Source organism: Procambarus clarkii, chromosome 81 (assembly GCF_040958095.1).
Source record: "Procambarus clarkii isolate CNS0578487 chromosome 81, FALCON_Pclarkii_2.0, whole genome shotgun sequence".
Classification (NCBI taxonomy): domain Eukaryota; kingdom Metazoa; phylum Arthropoda; class Malacostraca; order Decapoda; family Cambaridae; genus Procambarus; species Procambarus clarkii.
The window spans coordinates 2,474,484-2,495,156 of record NC_091230.1 but is presented as its reverse complement, the minus strand read 5'-3'; the positions used below and the strand labels follow the sequence as shown (position 1 = coordinate 2,495,156).

The 20,673-nt window shown below is 44.1% G+C and overlaps 1 protein-coding gene across 2 annotated transcripts in view; it reads right to left on the bottom strand.

Annotated features, from left to right (window-relative positions):
- Window positions 1-20,286, bottom strand: part of LOC123750813 (uncharacterized) — a 222,123-nt gene extending 201,837 nt beyond the window's left edge. For both annotated transcript variants that reach the window (XM_069315595.1, XM_069315596.1), the window contains exon 1: window positions 18,926-20,286. In XM_069315595.1, the coding sequence (XP_069171696.1) occupies window positions 18,926-18,939 (14 nt within the window). In that variant the 5' untranslated portion in view covers window positions 18,940-20,286. The remainder of the gene's footprint in view (window positions 1-18,925) is intronic.
- Window positions 20,287-20,673: the final 387 nt, after the last annotated feature.

Below are 20,673 nucleotides of genomic sequence, written 5' to 3'. Positions count from 1 at the left end.
AACGTGGGTTGGACATGTATATTAGTGCGATTGGGTGGTTATAAATAAGACCCGCCTTGTATGGGTCAATAGGCCTTCTGCAGTCATCTTTGTTCTTATGTTCTTAGTGTGCAGTGGTTGAGCCTCGTGCTCCCGCTGGTAGTGTGCAGTGGTTAATCCCTGTGCTCATGCAAGTATTGTGCAGTGGTTGAGCCTTGTACTCTTGCAAGTAGTGTGCAGTGGTTGAGCCTTGTACTCTTGCAAGTAGTGTGCAGTGGTTGAGCCCTGTACTCTTGCAAGTAGTGTGCAGTGGTTGAGCCCTGTACTCTTGTAAGTAGTGTGCAGTGGTTGAGCCCTGTACTCTTGTAAGTAGTGTGCAGTGGTTGAGCCCTGGGCTCTTGTAAGTAGTGTGCAGTGGTTGAGCCCTGGGCTCTTGTAAGTAGTGTGCAGTGGTTGAGCCCTGTACTCATGCCGGTAGTGTGCAGTTGATGTCAAAATAATGAGCCTAGTTTGATATTTTGAATGTTGTGTTATTTTTGTACATTCTATTTTTTTTAAGTCTAGTGTGCCTAAATACAATCTACGTTCCAAAGTAAATTCCACTTTAGTGACAATGTCTAACCCTGTTGCTGCTCCTTCTGAGTCAAATGGAGCAGTTGCTCGTACTAGTTTACCCAAGTCTTTAGAATTACGTACTAAACTACTAATGTTCAACATTCAGCACAGGAAGTGTTTATTCCACTTTTTGCTGGAGAATCTCGCTTGTTGGATTCACGGTTTAGCAAATTTGAAGCGAAGGCCAAACCGTGTTTTTCAGAGCCTTTTGATGATGATTATTTAGCATTTGCTGGGTCGTCAGTTGACACCACCAAAGGTGATGCTCGTTTTTTGGTCGATGAGAAAGCCATTGTTAACCTCCAATTTTGGGCAGACTTTAAAGATTTTTCTGCTATTGTTTTGTTGACAAAGGAGACCTGGACCTATACAGATTAGTTAAGAAAATTACTAATCCCACAATGCAGCCGTGTGAATCCTATAATGTATTTACCAGACGATTGAACCAGTATTTGTATGCATTAGAGACTGCTATGTTGAGTGCATCATGGGTGGATAAAAACAAATCACTGACTCCAGTGGCAATGACCAAAATGGCAGTGGCAATGACAGCCTTTGGGACTAATGCATTTTGCCCCAGATGCATTTTATGTCAGTAAACCTATCCTAGAACAACAAAATTTTGAGTCTCAACACGAAATTGGGGAAGTCTTTGAAGCAATGAATAATGTGGCAGATAAGTTAACTCCTGGAAATGCTCAACTGTTTCCACCCCAGATACTGTAAATGTAGTAGCAAGCCCTCGGTGCCATCCTCCCACAAACTCACAAAATTCTTGGTCGCAGAACCACACCAATGGTTGTAGCCAGCAGTCAAATTCTTCTCCTCATAAGTTGCCAAGACGCTCTAGTTCACGGTCACACACTCCCTCATGTTGGCACTGTAATAAGACTAACCACCTGGCAAAGGACTGCTGGTCCGCACCTAGATCATAACCCCGAGACAATTTTCTCGGTCTACTCGTCATTTTAATAACTCTAGGCTCGCATATTGCAAGTATCATAAATAAATTGGCAACCACACTGCTGATCGGGAAAGGTCATCCCCACCTCGTAGCTCCCTTGGTCAGTCTTGGAGAGGCACACAGCATCCAAGACAGTATCAGAACTCAGGTAATTACAGTAATCAGTCAAATTATAATACTCGGTCAGAGCTCAGAATGTTCACTCCACGTAGTCAGGGAAACCCTAAAAGCCACCCTCTAACCAATTCAAGTTAGCCAGTCCTAGTGATTAACCTGTGTACTCAGAAGCTACCCAAAAGAGATTTGGACACGTGACAGAGGACACTGACACTAGACCAGTTGTAGACGTTGACGGAACCTGAGTGAATTTGACCCATACCAGACGCAGACAACCTAGTCAGCATAAGTTACAAGCAGTGAATTTAACAGTTCCGAGTGATGGTCCTCTCGTATCTGCCATTGTACATGGTAGAGTTTTAAAACTCTTTGACGATTCAGGTGCCAAGATAAATATTGTCAAGCCTTCAGCTCTTAGAGATATTGCAAGAAGGCACTCTGTTATAGTAAGAAAATCACCTATACCTTTTCTGAGTGGTGTTTCAGGAAATAAAGTAACAGTTAAGGGGGAAAATGACCTCCCACTCAAGTTAAAGGACATCACGCTGTCTATAAAATGCCTAGTTGTTGACAGTATCCATTTTCCTGGAGACATTCTCCTAGATTTGAGCACCATGACTGATGAAAATATTGCATTGTTTCCCCATCGTTGGAACTTTAGTATCAAGGATCACATCATACCCTTGTGTAGCATGTATCGACTGGGTCATGAGTTCAACTGTCAGAACTGACAGATTATGTTCATTTTGTCGGCAGTCAACTTGCTAACATTGGTTTGTCAGTTCTTTGTCACAGTAGAGTACCCGAGAAAACAGGTACCCAATTGAAGCATAGTAGTTGTGCAGTTGTTCAGGAGAGTGAGTATTAAGACTTTCTGGAGGGGGACCCCGTAACGGATTCTCGTTGTCTTGCTCGCCTAGCAGCTTCCATCTCTGAAGTCAGTGGTTCCACGGCTACTGACACTGTACTGCACTCACATTCTCTTATCGGATGTCATTGCAGAAAGTGAAACTTGTAAAGAGACGGTACATTTGTTGAATCCTCTTGGCACGTAATGCAGGATGGTACCATTACATTGTACATTGCAAACACTAGTAGTGCCGACATCCATCTCCAGTCTGGCACCCATGCTGTAGATTTTGGCCATTACTCGTTACCTGTGCGAGTGGTGGACAATGTCTCTATGGACCATACTGTGTGTACATTCACACCAGGAGAACAAGGATCTCACCCAGAGGTGCATGCGCAAAACCTTAGTCCTACTGACTTCCCTGACGCCGTGGTTAAACTTTTGGAAATTTTGAACATGAATAGAGCAATTGTAGCTATACCAGGAGAAAGGTTAGGTCTCACTCCTCTTATTTCACAAAAAAAATGACCCTTGAGCAAGGAACTAGGAAAGTTTATGTACCTGCTACCATCTTCTGTATTCACAGAGAGCAAAAGCTGATAGACTTATTGAGGAAATGTTACAGTGAGATGTGACTGAGTAAAGCAATTCGCCTTGGAATGCTCCAGTGATTCTTGTACCAAAACGAGGTGGAACATGGAGACCGGTAATCGATTTTTGAAAGCTTAACAATTCAAGTTCAAGTATGTTTATTGAGATAAGCAATAAATACATCTCAAAAGGATAGAGTAGCTTAGGCTATTTCTACCCCCCTAAAAAAAAAAAAAAGCTTAACAGAGTAACCATACCTGACTAAGTGAAAGACACGGGCACAAGTGTAAGACGCATGCACAAGTGTAAGACAGGTGCACAAGTGTAAGACACATGCACAAGTTTAAGACACATGCATAAGTGTAAGACAGGTGCACAAGTGTAAGACACATGCACAAGTTTAAGACACATGCATAAGTGTAAGACAGGTGCACAAGTGTAAGACACATGCACAAGTGTAAGACACCTGCATAAGTGTAAGACAGGTGCACAAGTGTAAGACACATGCACAAGTTTAAGACACATGCATAAGTGTAAGACAGGTGCACAAGTGTAAGACAGGTGCACAAGTGCAAGACACATGCACAAGTGTTACCTAGTTGATACCTGGTTGATGGGATTCTGGGAGTTCTTCTACTCCCCAAGCCCGGCCCGAGGCCAGGCTTGACTTGTGAGAGTTTGGTCCACCAGGCTGTTGCTTGGAGCGGCCCGCAGGCCCACATACCCACCACAGCCCGGTTGGTCCGGCACTCCTTGGAGGAATAAATCTAGTTTCCTCTTGAAAATGTCCACGGTTGTTCCGGCAATATTTCTTATACTTGCTGGGAGGACGTTGAACAACCGCGGACCTCTGATGTTTATACAGTGTTCTCTGATTGTGCCTATGGCACCTCTGCTCTTCACTGGTTCTATTCTACATTTTCTTCCATATCGTTCACTCCAGTACGTTGTTATTTTACTGTGTAGATTTGGTACTTGGCCCTCCAGTATCTTCCAGGTGTATATTATTTGATATCTCTCTCGTCTTCTTTCTAGTGAGTACATTTGGAGGGCTTTGAGACGATCCCAATAATTTAGGTGCTTTATTGCGTCTATGCGTGCCGTATATGTTCTCTGTATTCCCTCTATTTCAGCAATCTCTCCTGCTCTGAAGGGGGAAGTGAGTACTGAGCAGTACTCAAGACGAGACAACACAAGTGACTTGAAGAGTACAACCATTGTGATGGGATCCCTGGATTTGAAAGTTCTCGTAATCCATCCTATCATTTTTCTGGCTGTCGCAATATTTGCTTGGTTATGCTCCTTAAACGTTAGGTCGTCAGACATTATTATTCCCAAATCCTTTACATGCTGTTTTCCTACTATGGGTACATTTGATTGTGTTTTGTACTCTGTATTATGTTTAAGGTCCTCATTTTACCGTACCTGAGTACGTGGAATTTATCACTGTTAAACATCATGTTATTTTCTGATGCCCAGTCGAAAACTTTATTAATATCAGCTTGAAGTTTTTCAATGTCTTCAGCCGAGGTAATTTTTATACTGATTTTTGTGTCATCTGCAAAAGATGATACGAAGCTGTGACTTGTATTTTTGTCTATCTGCATAAGTGTAAGACACGTGCACAAGTGTAAGACAGGTGCACAAGTGTAAGACAGGTGCACAAGTGTAAGACAGGTGCACAAGTGTAGGACACGTGCACAAGTGTAAGACAGGTGTGTACCACAAACAATGTTCCAATACTCCGTGTAAACAACATCAACACCTGGTGAATTCACTAAGTGGCGATTACTAATTATCTTTAATTAGCTACGAGTGCTTAATCACTCTGTCCGCAGACAGAGCTGATCAGTCCAACGAATTACAACAGCTTAATGACAGCGCAATTGACTCCGATCATATCAGACCGTCAACCCCTTACGTTAATTACTCAATTAACGACAGCTCGTTAACTCGTTAACACTACGTTAGTCTTCACTTGACAATTCCTCCACTGCGTGAACTTCACTGTGACTGTTGCCTTTACACGTCCCTACGTTAATCACAACAATGTTCAACGAACAAGTGACCTCGTTAAGTAAATCGTGACCCCCGGTGACGTTAACTGACTTTAATTCTCACGGAATCCTTCACAGTACACAACGCCTTCCACCAAGGTCAAACTTGTCTACGGTTTACTCACATAGTACATCACAGTACAACACAGTACATCCTTGCCACTCACGGCAAAACTTGTAAATTATCCACCAATAATTCACACTTTACCACAACACAACAGTAAAATATATAACCAAGGGAAATCTCCCTGTTACCACTTTTCACTGCTGAAAAAGGGAATCAAATTACAGCGAATACATACACGACAAATAGAAAAATAATAGAAGTAAATAACTCACTTTAATCTACCTCTGAATGTGTCACTAGGTGTCCTCACACACGTCATAAATCACAGTTGGGCCCAATCCTCAACTTGATGACAAACAGGGTAGACTCACACGTCTCCAATTCCCATTCACCTCCCCAGGTGGTCCCAGGGACAGAGGACAGACGGAACACTGGAGGCGAACCCAGCTTCAGAGTTTTATTACCCAAACGGAAACAGTGTACTTACATCAATAATGCGGGGCCCCTCTTTCACTCACACACATACACATCAATCACACCCCCACTGCTGCTGCTGGATGATGACGTAGGCGTCCTCACTTCCTACACGTGGTCAGGTGGAGCACAGGGTCCTAGACCACGGGGTTAGCTCCACACTCACAGAGACCAGGATGGCACAGACACACCGGCACAGGCAGGCCAAGGTTAGCGCACAACAGCAGGGATGCGGTACCACGCCCCTTCCACTTGACACGGTACCCCAGGATACGACGGTACACGGTGTTACGACGGTACACGAGATGGAGTCCTTCACTGTTCCTCAGAATTATAACATTTAAGGTTTCTCTCATAACACTGAAACCCTTTCTAGCACGTCTCACAGCAGTATCTTCAAGCACAGATACGATCGACTGCGGATGTCGTTTTTGTAGCCCGATAATTAACGCCTCACTCTCAGTCCAGTTCCTCTAAGATGGCGTCCCACAATTACGCGGCTAGATGACAAGTTCACACGGCTCGATACAAGCCCCTTTCCGATTACCGGATTCTTACGCACGGCACACGGAAAGATAGCAAGATGTTGGCGTGACTTGGGTAACGTTGCAGGCGGTATTTCCCGATGCTTGGCCTAGCACGGGAAATGTCCTGACCTCAGGCAGGAACGTCGTAGGTAAGAATGTCGTTTCCCGCCAATATCATGCCTGGGGTACCCATGCGGCACCCCTCAGCGTCTTGGCCAATCACGGTTCAGCATTTCTGAGGCCCAGGCCCTCAACCAATCCCGCACCTGCCCCATGACGCTACCCCCCCCCCCTCACACGAGGTGGACACGTGATAGGGGGGGTGGTCTACGGCCGTTAACCCCCCATACCTCCCTCTCTACACTTGACTGGTACAAAAGTTTCCCTGAAATCAACTCTCTCCTGTAATTTCCTTCACAGACCTGATACAGCGATCAGAATGACATCAATGGCTAGCAAATGTCATGGGCTGTCCAACGACACCCAACACGACTGTGGAAAAGTTATATTCAGAAAGTTGAATCACCGTGCACATCACCGGTGCACTATGCAATTTCGTACTCAATTCAGTGCACGAGAGAGCAGGGAAAATATGTCTCCTGACAAGGTGCACAAGTGTAAGACACGTGCACAAGTGTAAGACAGGTGCACAAGTGTAAGACAGGTGCACAAGTGTAAGACACGTGCACAAGTGTAAGTCAAGTGCACAAGTGTAAGACACATGCACAAGTGCAAGACACATGCACAAGTGCAAGACACATGCACAAGTGCAAGACACATGCACAAGTGTAAGACACATGCACAAGTATAAGACATATGCACCGGTGTAAGACACATGCACAAATGTAAGACACATGCACAAGTGTAAGACAGGTGCACAAGTGCAAGACATGTGCACAAGTGCAAGACACATGCACAAGTGTATGACACGTGCACAAGTGTAAGACACGTGCACAAGTGTAAGTCAGGTGCACAAGTGTAAGACACGTGCACAAGTCAAGAGTGGTGCACAAGTGCAAGACACGTGCACAAGTGCAAGACACATGCACAAGTGTAAGACACATGCACAAGTGTAAGACATGCACAAGTGTAAGACACATGCACAAATGTAAGACACATGCACAAGTGTAAGACACATGCACAAGTTTAAGACACATGCACAAGTGTAAGTCAGGTGCACAAGTGTAAGACACATGCACAAGTGTAAGACACATGCACAAATGTAAGACACATGCACAAGTGTAAGACACATGCACAAGTTTAAGACACATGCACAAGTGCAAGACACGTGCACAAATGTAAGACACATGCACAAGTGTAAGACACATGCACAAGTTTAAGACACATGCACAAGTGTAAGTCAGGTGCACAAGTGTAAGACACATGCACAAGTGTAAGACACATGCACAAATGTAAGACACATGCACAAGTGTAAGACACATGCACAAGTGCAAGACACGTGCATAAGTGGAAGACACATGCACAAGTGTATGACACGTGCACAAGTGTAAGTTGTACTTAGACTTGTGCAAGTGGAAGTTGCAATGTAGTTTGAAAGTTGTAACATGGAAGTTGTAATGAAAGCAGTAACCTCACAGGAGGCAGCTAGATGCACGAGCCAGTTACTGGAAAGGAAAAGAGCTGTAGTAGTGTTAGGTGATAAGGAACAAGAAGGTTCCACAAGGGAAGAATGGAGGTCTAAGGACAAAGCTGCAGTGGCAGGGATACTAAAGGAGATAGGTCTGGAAGGGGCTGAAACAGACGTAGAAAAGTTTTTCCGGATTGGCCAGGACAACAAAGACAAAGACTGGTTGATCAAGGTAGTGCTCAAAACCGAGTGCATCAAAGAGGACATCCGAGCAAAAAGAGCAAACTGATATATGTAACGAATTATAGACAGGTATTCCTTCAGAGAGACATGACCAGGACAGAGGTAATACAGGCAGCAGATGCAAGGAAAAGGTGCAGGCAGAGGGAAGGGAGCCAGGGAACCTCAACCCCTAACCCAGCAATCCCAGGGGGGGGAGTGTGGAACCCCAACCCAGCACCTCAGGAACCCCAGAGGGGACTGCAACATCCCAACTCACCACCCTATAGGTGGGGAGTTCCACCATTCCACCCAATTCCACCCTCCCTGCCGAGCCGGAGGGGAGCCGGTCGGCCGAGCGGACAGCACGCTGGATTTGTGATCCTGTGGTCCTGGGTTCGATCCCAGGCGCCGGCGAGAAACAATGGGCAGAGTTTCTTTCACCTTATGCCCCTGTTACCTAGCAGTAAAATAGGTACCTGGGTATTAGTCAGCTGTCACGGGCTTTTTCCTGGGGGTGGAGGCCTGGTCGAGGACCGGGCCACGGGGACACTAAAAAGCCCCGAAATCATCTCAAGATAACCTCCCTCCCTACCCCGAGTACCCCCTTCCCTTCCACCCCCTGGTCTTCCTCCTGCCCCAAGCCGGCCCAGACACGAACTAAGTCCTCCATCCCCCACCCCAGTTCTAAGCCATCCTCCCCCTGCCCCTCCTTCCCCCCCACCCCCACCTCCCTCAGAACCCCTGGTAACTACCCCACAGGAGGATGAGCCCACCCGAGCAGCAATGCCCATGGAACAGCTTCCTGCACTAGTGGAGGAAGCTGTTCCAGGAGGAGGTATCAGGAGGCTGCAGACAGGTGGGTAAAAATGGACATAGGAAAGTGAGCTTCAAGGTAATGTACTCAAACTTCGATGGGATTACCAACAAAGGACGTGAACTTGCAGAAAGGGCGCAGGAAGAAAACCCAGATGTAATAGGACTCACAGAAACAAAATTGTCAGGAGTCATAACAAATGCTGTGTTTCCAAAGGACTTTTATATAGTCAGGAAAAAGAGAGACGGGAGAGGAGGAGTGGTTCTGCTGATAAGGAAGGACTGGAGCTTTGAAGAGATGGAAATTCCGGGCTGTGACGGATTCAGAGATTACATAACAGGAACTATGACAATGGGTGGACCTATGATAATAGTGGCAGTCATTTACAACCCTCCATTAAATGACAGAAGATCTAGACAAGAGTTCGACAGAAACAACATGCCTACCATTAACATAATAGAGAGAGCAGCTTCAGTTGCTTGCAGGAATGGATCCAGACTCTTAATCATGGGGGATTTCAACCATGGAAAGATAGACTGGGAGAATGGGGACCCACATGGAGGTGAAGACACATGGAGATCTAAACTTTTGGAAGTGAGTACAAGGAACTTTCTGAGCCAACATGTCAAGGGGCCCACAAGAATGAGAGGAAGTGACGAACCAGCTAGACTCGACCTGATTTTCACCTTAAATGGCTCAGAAATAAGGGAAGTCAAATATGAAGAACCATAGGAATGAGTGACCACAGTGTATTGATATTTGAGTATCTGGTAGAAGTAGGGATAACCTATCCCATAACGGGATTGGAAGGAAAAAGACTAAATTACCGAAGAGGAAAATATGACGAGATGAGGAACTTCATAATGGGAATACCATGTTTAACAGAACTCCGAGAAAAGACTGTACAGGATATGATGGATTATGTCACTCAGAAGTGTCAGGAGGCTGCAGACAGGTTTATCCCAGTCCAAAAAGTGAAAAATGAAAAGCAACAAAAGAATCCGTGGTTCAACCAGGAATGTGCAGCAGCAAAGCAATTGAGTAAAAGAACATGGCGAAACTACAGGAACAACAGAACACCAGAGAGCAGGGATAAATACCAGAGGGCCAGAAATGAGTACATCAGAGTGAGGAGAAAAGCAGAGAGGCAGTATGAAAATGACATCATGAGCAAAGCTAAGACCCAACCAAAACTACTCCCAGCCACATCAGGAGGAGAACAGCAGTGAAGGAACAAGTGATGAAACTGAGAAAAGGGGAGAACAGATATGCAGGCGATGAGTCACAATAACGTGGCTGAAGTATGTTGACCAGACCACACACACGAAATTGAAGGGACGACGACGTTTCGGTCCGTCCTGGACCATTCTCAAGTCGATTGTGATGAGAACAGGTAGGGACAGGCATTAAATAGGCAAGAGAGAGCTGAGGAGGAAAGTCAGGTGTAGGGGATAGTAGTAATGAGAACTGCAGCAGGCCTATTGGCCCATACGAGGCAGCTCCTATTATAACCACCGAAGGAGATAGTAATAGGAATAAGAAGAGGATAGCAAGGGAGCGTAGAAGACAATGAACAGAAAAAGGGAGAAGAGAGAAAGAAAGGGAAAGAGAAAGAAAGAAATGGAAGGGGGAAAGCTTATGTTAAGTCACGTTTGTTAGAAAGATTAGAGCATTTGAGTATATACTGTGAAAGGGAAGAGTCCACAGCAACAAAGCCAGGACTCAAGTTCATGTTGGGTACATTGTTAATAAGAGCCGATTCTACAAGACGGCGTCTGTGTAGAGTAGAGAACAGATACACAGAGAACGATAAAGAGGTGTGTGAAGAACTTAACAAGAGATTCCAGGAGGTCTTCACGATAGAACAAGGAGAGGTCCCTGCACTAAATGAGGAGGCAAACCGAACAACCTTGGAGGAAATTTACCTCACCAGTGATGAGGTCAAAAGGAATCTGTTGGAGCTGAATGTGTCAAAGGCTGTTGGGCATGACAGAATCTCACCGTGAATTCTAAAAGAAGGTACAGAAGCACTAAGTGTGCCACTCTCTATGGTGTATAACAGGTCACTGGAAGCGGGGGACCTTCCGGAAAGCTGGAAGACGGCTAATGTAGTCCCAATTTACAAAAAGGGTGACAGGCAAGAAACACTGAACTACAGGCCAGTTTCCCTAACTTGTATACCATGCAAGGTGATGGAGAAGATTGTGAGGAAAAGGCTCATAGAGCATCTGGAGGGAAACAGCTTTGTAACACACCACCAGCATGGGTTCTGAGATGGCAAATCGTGCCTCACAGGCCTAATAGAATTCTATGACCAAGCAACACAAATTAGGCAGGAAAGAAATGGGTGGGCAGACTGCATTTTCTTGGACTGTCAGAAAGCCTTTGACACAGTACCTCATAAAAGGCTGTTACAAAAGTTGGAGCAGCAGGCAGGAGTAAAAGGTAAGGTGCTCCAATGGATAAGGGAGTATCTAAGCAATAGGAAACAGCGAGTAACGGTGAGGGGGGAGGCATCAGAGTGGCGAGATGTCACCAGCGGAGTCCCACAGGGCTCAGTACTCGGACCCATACTGTTTCTAGTATATGTAAACGACCTTCCAGAGGGTATAGACTCATTCCTCTCAATGTTTGCTGACGATGCAAAAATTATGAGAAGAATCAAAACAGATGAAGATAGACAGAGACTACAGGACGACCTGGACAAACTGTAGGAGTGGTCTAGAAAATGGCTGCTAAAGTTCAACTCAGGAAAGTGTAAAGTAATGAAATTAGGCAAAGGGAGCAGAAGGCTGAACACAAGGTACCATCTGGGAGGTGAAATCCTGCAAGAGTTAAATAGAGAAAAAGATCTGGGGGGTCGATATCACACCGAACCTGTCCCCAGAGGCCCACATCAAAAGGATATCATCAGCGGCATATGCTAGACTGGCCAATATAAGAACTGCCTTTAGAAACTTGTGTAAGGAATCGTTCAGGACCCTGTATACCACTTATGTAAGACCAATCCTGGAGTATGCAGCTCCAGCCTGGAGTCCATACCTAGTTAAACACAAGACGAAGTTAGAGAAGATTCAGAGGTATGCCACCAGACTGGTCCCGGAACTGAGAGGAATGAGTTACGAGGAAAGGCTAAGGGAGCTGAACCTCACAACCCTGGAAATCAGAAGAGTAAGGTTAGACATGATAACCACCTACAAAATTCTCAGGGGAATTGACAGGGTGGACAAAGACAAACTCTTTAGCGCTGGTCCGGCCGTCGACCAGGGTGGACAAAGACAAACTCTTTAGCGCTGGTCCGGCCGTCGACCAGGCCTCCAGGCCGTTAGAAAGAATTTTTTCAGTGTCAGGGTAGTTAACAAATGTAATGCATTAAGTAGTGTTGTGGTGGAGGTTGACTCCATACACAGTTTCAAATGTAGATATGATAGAGCCCAGAAGGCTCAGGAATCTGTGCACCAGTTGATTGACAGTTACAAGGCGGGACCAAAGAGCCAGAGCTCAACCCCCGCAAACACAACTAGGTGAGTACATGCGCAAGTCTAATACAGGTGCACAAGTGTAAGATACATGCACAAGTGTAAGACAGGTGCACAAGTGTAAGACAGGTGCACAAGTGTAAGATACATGCACAAGTGTAAGACAGGTGCACAAGTGTAAGATACGTGCACAAGTGTAAGACAGGTGCACAAGTGTAAGACACATGCACAAGTGTAAGACACATGCACAAGTGTAAGACACATGCACAAGTGTAAGACAGGTGCACAAATGTAAGACACATGCACAAGTGTAAGACAGGTGCACAAGTGTAAGACACATGCACAAGTGTAAGACAGGTGCACAAGTGTAAGACACATGCACAAGTGCAAGACAGGTGCACAAGTGTAAGACACATGCACAAGTGTAAGACACATGCACAAGTGTAAGACAGGTGCACAAGTGTAAGACACATGCACAAGTGTAAGACACATGCACAAGTGTAAGAGACATGCACGAGTGTAAGACACATGCACAAGTGTAAGACACATGCACAAGTGTAAGACACATGCACAAGTGTAAGACACATGCACAAGTGTAAGACACATGCACGAGTGTAAGACAGGTGCACAAGAGTAGGACAGGTGCACAAGTGTAAGACACATGCACAAGAGTAAGACAGGTGCACAAGAGTAGGACAGGTGCACAAGTGTAAGACACATGCACAAGAGTAAGACAGGTGCACAAGAGTAGGACAGGTGCACAAGTGTAAGACACATGCACGAGAGTAAGACAGGTGCACAAGAGTAGGACAGGTGCACAAGTGTAAGACACATGCACAAGTGCAAGACAGGTGCACAAGAGTAGGACAGGTGCACAAGTGTAAGACACATGCACAAGAGTAAGACAGGTGCACAAGAGTAGGACAGGTGCACAAGTGTAAGACACATGCACAAGTGTAAGACACGTGCACGAGAGTAAGACAGGTGCCCAAGAGTAGGACAGGTGCACAAGTGTAAGACACATGCACGAGAGTAAGACAGGTGCACAAGAGTAGGACAGGTGCACAAGTGTAAGACACATGCACAAGAGTAAGACAGGTGCACAAGAGTAGGACAGGTGCACAAGTGTAAGACACATGCACGAGAGTAAGACAGGTGCACAAGAGTAGGACAGGTGCACAAGTGTAAGACACATGCACAAGTGCAAGACAGGTGCACAAGAGTAGGACAGGTGCACAAGTGTAAGACACATGCACAAGAGTAAGACAGGTGCATAAGTGTAAGACACGTGCACAAGTGTAAGACACATGCACGAGTGTAAGACACGTGCACAAGTGTAAGACAGGTGCACGAGAGTAAGACAGGTGCACAAGAGTAGGACAGGTGCACAAGTATAAGACACATGCACGAGTGTAAGAGAGGTGCACAAGTGTAAGACACATGCACGAGTGTAAGACAGGTGCACAAGTGTAAAACACATGCACGAGTGTAAGACACATGCACAAGTGTAAGACACATGCACAAGAGTAAGACAGGTGCACAAGTGTAAGACACGTGCATAAGTGTAAAACGTGCACAAGTGTAAGACAGGTGCACAAGTGTAAGACAGGTGCACAAGTGTAGGACAGGTGCACAAGTGTAAGACAGGTGCATAAGTGTAAAACGTGCACAAGTGTAAGACAGGTGCACAAGTGTAAGACACATGCACAAGAGTAAGACAGGTGCACAAGAGTAGGACAGGTGCACAAGTGTAAGACACATGCACAAGTGTAAGACACGTGCACGAGAGTAAGACAGGTGCACAAGAGTAGGACAGGTGCACAAGTGTAAGACACATGCACGAGAGTAAGACAGGTGCACAAGAGTAGGACAGGTGCACAAGTGTAAGACACATGCACAAGAGTAAGACAGGTGCACAAGAGTAGGACAGGTGCACAAGTGTAAGACACATGCACGAGAGTAAGACAGGTGCACAAGAGTAGGACAGGTGCACAAGTGTAAGACACATGCACAAGTGCAAGACAGGTGCACAAGAGTAGGACAGGTGCACAAGTGTAAGACACATGCACAAGAGTAAGACAGGTGCATAAGTGTAAGACACGTGCACAAGTGTAAGACACATGCACGAGTGTAAGACACGTGCACAAGTGTAAGACAGGTGCACGAGAGTAAGACAGGTGCACAAGAGTAGGACAGGTGCACAAGTATAAGACACATGCACGAGTGTAAGAGAGGTGCACAAGTGTAAGACACATGCACGAGTGTAAGACAGGTGCACAAGTGTAAAACACATGCACGAGTGTAAGACACATGCACAAGTGTAAGACACATGCACAAGAGTAAGACAGGTGCACAAGTGTAAGACACGTGCATAAGTGTAAAACGTGCACAAGTGTAAGACAGGTGCACAAGTGTAAGACAGGTGCACAAGTGTAAGACAGGTGCACAAGTGTAAGACAGGTGCATAAGTGTAAAACGTGCACAAGTGTAAGACAGGTGCACAAGTGTAAGACACATGCACGAGTGTAAGACAGGTGCACAAGTGTAAGACACATGCACGAGTGTAAGACACGTGCACGAGTGTAAGACACATGCACGAGTGTAAGTCAGGTGCACAAGTGTAAGACAGGTGCACAAGTGTAAGACAGGTGCACAAGTGTAAGACACGTGCATAAGTGTAAAACGTGCACAAGTGTAAGACAGGTGCACAAGTGTAAGACACATGCACGAGTGTAAGACAGGTGCACAAGTGTAAGACACATGCACAAGTGTAAGACAGGTGCACGAGAGTAAGACACATGCACGAGTGTAAGACAGGTGCACGTCTGGTGACGGTGAGTCAGCAGCCCCAGACAGCACTCGGTATCTTTACTTAAATCTTTGAATATGTTAGATATTGGGTCACTGCACATCTTCTTAAGTGTTCTCTATATATTTAAAGCTCTGAACTGTATTGCCAATCCTGACCTTAAACACTTCCTAGAATGTTATATCAGAACCCATGGGCACCACGCCAGAAACAAATACCTATTTGATATTCCAAGAATGCGACTTAACAAAACTAGAAATGCTCTACAAATCAAGGGACGCAGAATGTGGAATGACCTTTCCAATCATGCCAAAGGCTGTACCTCTCTCAACCAGTTTAAGATAAAACTAAGTTCTACCTAATAAACTCCATGTAACTTACCTTAGCCCCCTAAATGTCAACCCATGTTTTGTTATTTTAAACAATGCTGTTTGTTGACCAACTTGTAAAATTGTTGATTTCTGCCCTGTCCTCCCACCCCCCTTTTTTTATTCCTTTTCTCAACACAATTTATTCCTAATCTCAGTTACTATTAAGTTTTAGTCCAAGTGTTTTCTTGCCACACCTTGCCCGAAACACTATGCGTATTAGTGGCTGTAGGTATTGTATGTACTAGCTCTATCTATAAATCCAACATTATGTTTGTAACTCATCTTCTATGTATGTACTTTTACCTGAATAAAAATTTGATTTTTTAATTTTGATTTGTATTTGAGTAATGGCTGGTCTTCAGAGGGGCAGCCATGGGGCACGCCACAAGATGGTTAGATTAATCGTCGGATATCCGACACATAACACACTAACATACTCAAATACTAACATTACTAGTACCCAATATAGTCAGGAAACCTGGTTATACTAGTTAGTCCTAAATGGTTTACAGAGAATGGGTTATCTGTGACGTCTCGTCATCACAAATATATTTAACACATCTCGTATCCTTAAAATAATAGTCTAGAGATTAAAATTAATAAAAAAAAAACTATTCACTATGACTCTAAAATAATTAATGATAAAAGTATAGTCTACCTCCCTAAGTCAATAAGACAAGGAATTTGGAACCAAATCTTGGTTCCAAATCTCGGCTGTTCCAAAATGGTGTAGCCGAGACAAAGATTGTAAACAAGGGCTTCCGGGCAATATCGATCACCCAGTAGTGATCCAGCCTCAGCAACCTTAACATGACTACCAGGAAGTGCTGAGTATGAGTATATACTAAATATCTATTATTAGTTTTGGCCATTAACTATTAAGATAGGATAGGCGGTTAAGTAGCAGGGCATCACCCCCAACAAAAGTATGCCTAGTCTCTTTATCAGAACAATACACATTTCATGTGTCACACCTGTACTTCATATGTTATTGTCATTTGTTGGCAGGTAAGCTTGTGATCTATGAGACATCAGTTGAGCCGACCACCTGCAAGAAACTATACAGATGCCTAACATGCTCTGGCTGCCCCAAACTGCTGCCATTAACAGAGCCAGATGTCATTAACAGGACCAGACAGTCCACATGTGACATAACCAAGTCTGATGTTTAAGGACCAGCTCTCTCACACTGCCAAATCAGGCCATAACAACCAAACCAGCTAAAACATAACAGTTATAATTAACCCAATCTTAGCTATTATACTAACCAATTATACATTTACAATATAACATTATTATTTTACAATAGTACTAACAAACATTATACTGTAGTTTATTTATAACCACCAATTATGGTATAAACTATGTACAAATGAACCACCCCCCTACTTGTGTTCAGGTAAAACACCCAGCAGGATAAATAGTAAAATACATTCCACTTTGAAGTAATAATAAATATAAATTAAAATAAATCCAATTTATATAAATAAAAATGTAAATGCTCGTTTTGTTCAAAATTGCTAATCTCCGAAAGTTCTTCACTGATTGCTTTGAAATTTTGACACAACGTTGTATTCAAATATGCGCATGTTTTTATATACCTACTATAGATGCCACACCTGTGACAGGTAAAAACATTGTTTTTTTTTTTTAACAGCACCATCTGTTGGATGAGAAAGCAACTCATGCTGTAATCTCCAAAAGTTCTTCACTGATTGCTTTGAAATTTTGACACAATGTTTTATTTGAATATGTGTGTTTTTAAATACCTACTATATAGATGCCACCCCTGTGACAGGTGAAAACTTGCTTTTTTTGAAAAACAGTGCCACACGTTGGACGTGAAAGCAACAAATGTTGTAATATTCGAAAGTTCTTCATTGATTGCTTTGAAATTTTGACACAACGTTCCATTCCAATACGCATGCTTTTTTATATACCTACTATATAGATGCCATACCTGTGACAGGTAAAAACATGTTTGTTTTTAAAACATTGCCATCTGTTGAGCATAAAAGCAACACATGCTGTAATCTTCAAAAGTTTTTCACCGATTGCTTTGAAATTTTGACACAACATTCCATTTGCATACATGTGTGTTTATATAAACCTACTATATTGATGCCACACCTGTGACAGGTGAAAACATACGTTTTTTTTAAACAGCGCTATCTGTTGGACGTTAAAGCAACACACACTAATCTCTGAAAGTTCTTCAACGCTAGCTTTGAAATTTTGACACACCTTTTCATTTGAATACACGCGTGTTTTTATATACCTCTATATAGATGTCAAATCTGTGACAAGTAAAACCATGTTTTTTTTTTTAACTGTGTTTTTCATGTGAGGGAATAGTGGGGAGGACGAGGGGATGGGGGAGTGAGGAATGGTTGGGAGTACGAGGGGACGGGGGAGGGGGGAATGGTGGGGAGGATTAGGGGATGGGGGAGGGTTGATGTGGCTGTGTTACCGAGCCACAGCAATGCGTGGCCGGGTACAGCTAGTAAATAATAAATAAAAAGTAAATTAGTAATTAAATAATGTTTTACGGTAATCACCTGCTTAGGCAGTAGATCCTGCCCGTTATTCCCTATACCGCCTATTCACCAACATATCTGTGTTCTCCAACATATGGAATCAACATCAACGACAACAACAATACGTCCACAGACGCCTCAGTGTCTAGACAGACACCACCCCCCTCCTCCCTCTAGTACCCGAGACACCTGGACACCTGCTGCCTGGGCAGAGGCCCAGATGCCACTCGCCAGTCAACCAGATGCTAGCTGCTTGTTTAACTGCCAGTCGATGGTTACCTACAAGATTCACTCCATCTCTGATCTCCTGGCCCATATATAAGGGACTCACCAGCGACCAGTGATCAGGTTATACTTCATGCTCTCAGCAGTAACATCTACTCTCGCCTGTCCAGGAGACAGTAGATGTGTACAGCTTTTATATAAAGTCATTGCACCCCTTTTTGATAAACATAGAATCTTGTAAATATTTCTCTCTTTAATTTTGTGTAAAGCCAAGTGTCTAAGGGGTTTTCTTTTCTTTATTAATTATTAATTATTATTTAGTGTTATTAAAGTCAATTTTGTTATAATGAATGGTTTGAAATTTTTATTCTCTTTAGTTTTCACCCGCAACTCTCACAGTGTAGAGGACTTAAAGCAGTCTTATTTACTTTATTTTACTTTTTTGTTATTAATGTGCGATTGGCACAACACCAGTCAGAATAGCCACTGCTCTATTTCAGATTATCGTTACAAATTAAATAAAATAAAAAGCACATTACTGCCTTCTAGGAAATTACCTCACATTAATCAAAAATTAATATATGTTATATTAATAAATTATTTTGGTAATTTCAGTCATCAGTTAAGAAGAGTACTTACACGACTTGTTGCATGACTTGGTAAGCGTCCTGGTGACTGTAGGAGCAACTGTCAGCAGTGACTTGGTGAGCGTCCTGGTAACTGTCTCAGTGACTAGGAGCGCTGACTATCAGCAATTACTTGGTAAGCGTCCTGGTGACTGTCGCGGTGACTGTAGGAGCGACTGTCAGCGATAACTTGGTGAGCGTCCTGGTGACTGTCTCGGGCAATGGCCGGTTAGTTGTCCTACCACACTGAAGTGACTGTCCTGACCACCACCCTGGTGAGCCAGGCGCCACCAGACACTGGTCACCAGGTGGACACTGGGGGAACCCACACTCGGAATGCCTTGATCACTAGTACCTTAGTATTGGACAAAAATCGATCCCTGTTTCTTTAGGAAAACCTGGAGGCGTTTATTAAGCACATATATGAGGCATCCATGCACGAGGCTTCATATATGAGGCTTCCCTGCACGTGGGCTCGCGCGTGTGCTCCGTTGTTGTCGTTATTATCAACTATGTTCTATATCTTCCCCCAATATACACGACGATCGCCAAGGTCACATTATATTGAGTAGCAGCAGCAGCGTGTGCGAGTGGTGGGGGGGGGGGGACACTTACACCTTATCGCACTCCAGTGTAGTCCTTTACTAAACAGTTATGGTCAGCCAGCCAGACTTCACCTTGTAGACGTGTGTGTGTGTCTGGTCGACACACGTGTCTTCACCGTGTAGACGTGTGTCTGTCTGGTCGACACTCTTCGCTGTACTCACTCTACTACGCTTTCTGGGTGAACGGTTTGCTTATTCACTTTTATGTTGTAGTAGTTGTAGTAAGAGGTTGTAGTTGGGGTGTTGTAGTAAGAGGTTGTAGTTGGGGTGTTGTAGTAAGAGGTTGTAGTTGGGGTGTTGTAGTAAGAGGTTGTAGTAAGAGGTTGTAGCTGGAGTGTTGTAGTAAGAGGTTCTAGTTGGGGTTGTTGTAGTTTTGGTTGCTGTAGTTTTGGTTGCTGTACTAAGAGGTTGTAGTTGGGGTGTTGTAGTAAGAGGTTGTAGCTGGGGTGTTGTAGCAAGAGGTTGTTGTAGTTTTGGTTGTTGTAATTAGTGGTTACAGTTGCGGTTGTTGTAGTAAGAGGTTGTACCTGTGGTTGTAATAAGAAGCTGTAGTTGTGGTTGTTTTTGGAGGTTGTAGTTGTGGTTGTTGTAATAGGAGGTTGTAGTTGTGGTTGTTATAGTAAGTGGTTGTTCTAGTAATGGGTTGTAGTTGTGGTTGTTATAGTAAGAGATTGTAGTTGTAGTAAGAGATTGTAGTTGTGGTTGTAACAGTAAGAGGTTGTTGAGGAGTGTGGGGGACACTCCCGCGCGCACCACGCTCGCTCACCAAACTGCCGCCGTTTGCTGGCCCCTGCACCTCTCCACCTCACCAACGCCCCCCCCCCTTTGCCCCAAACCCTGACCACCCTCCCCTACCATGCTCTCCAAGCCCGCCCTCCCCTATCCTGCCCTACATCACCTGCCCTCCCAGCCTGCCCTCCCCTATCCTGCCCCTACCACACCTGACCTCCCAGGGCAGGAGAGGTTTATATATATATATATATATATATATATATATATATATATATATATATATATATATATATATATATATATATATATATATATATATATATATATATATCCTAGTCAATAACGGCTTCTCCAATGGTTTCATCGAAGACATCATAAGAAGGAAAGTGAAAAGCCATGCAACCTCTGAAGAGACAACTAACAC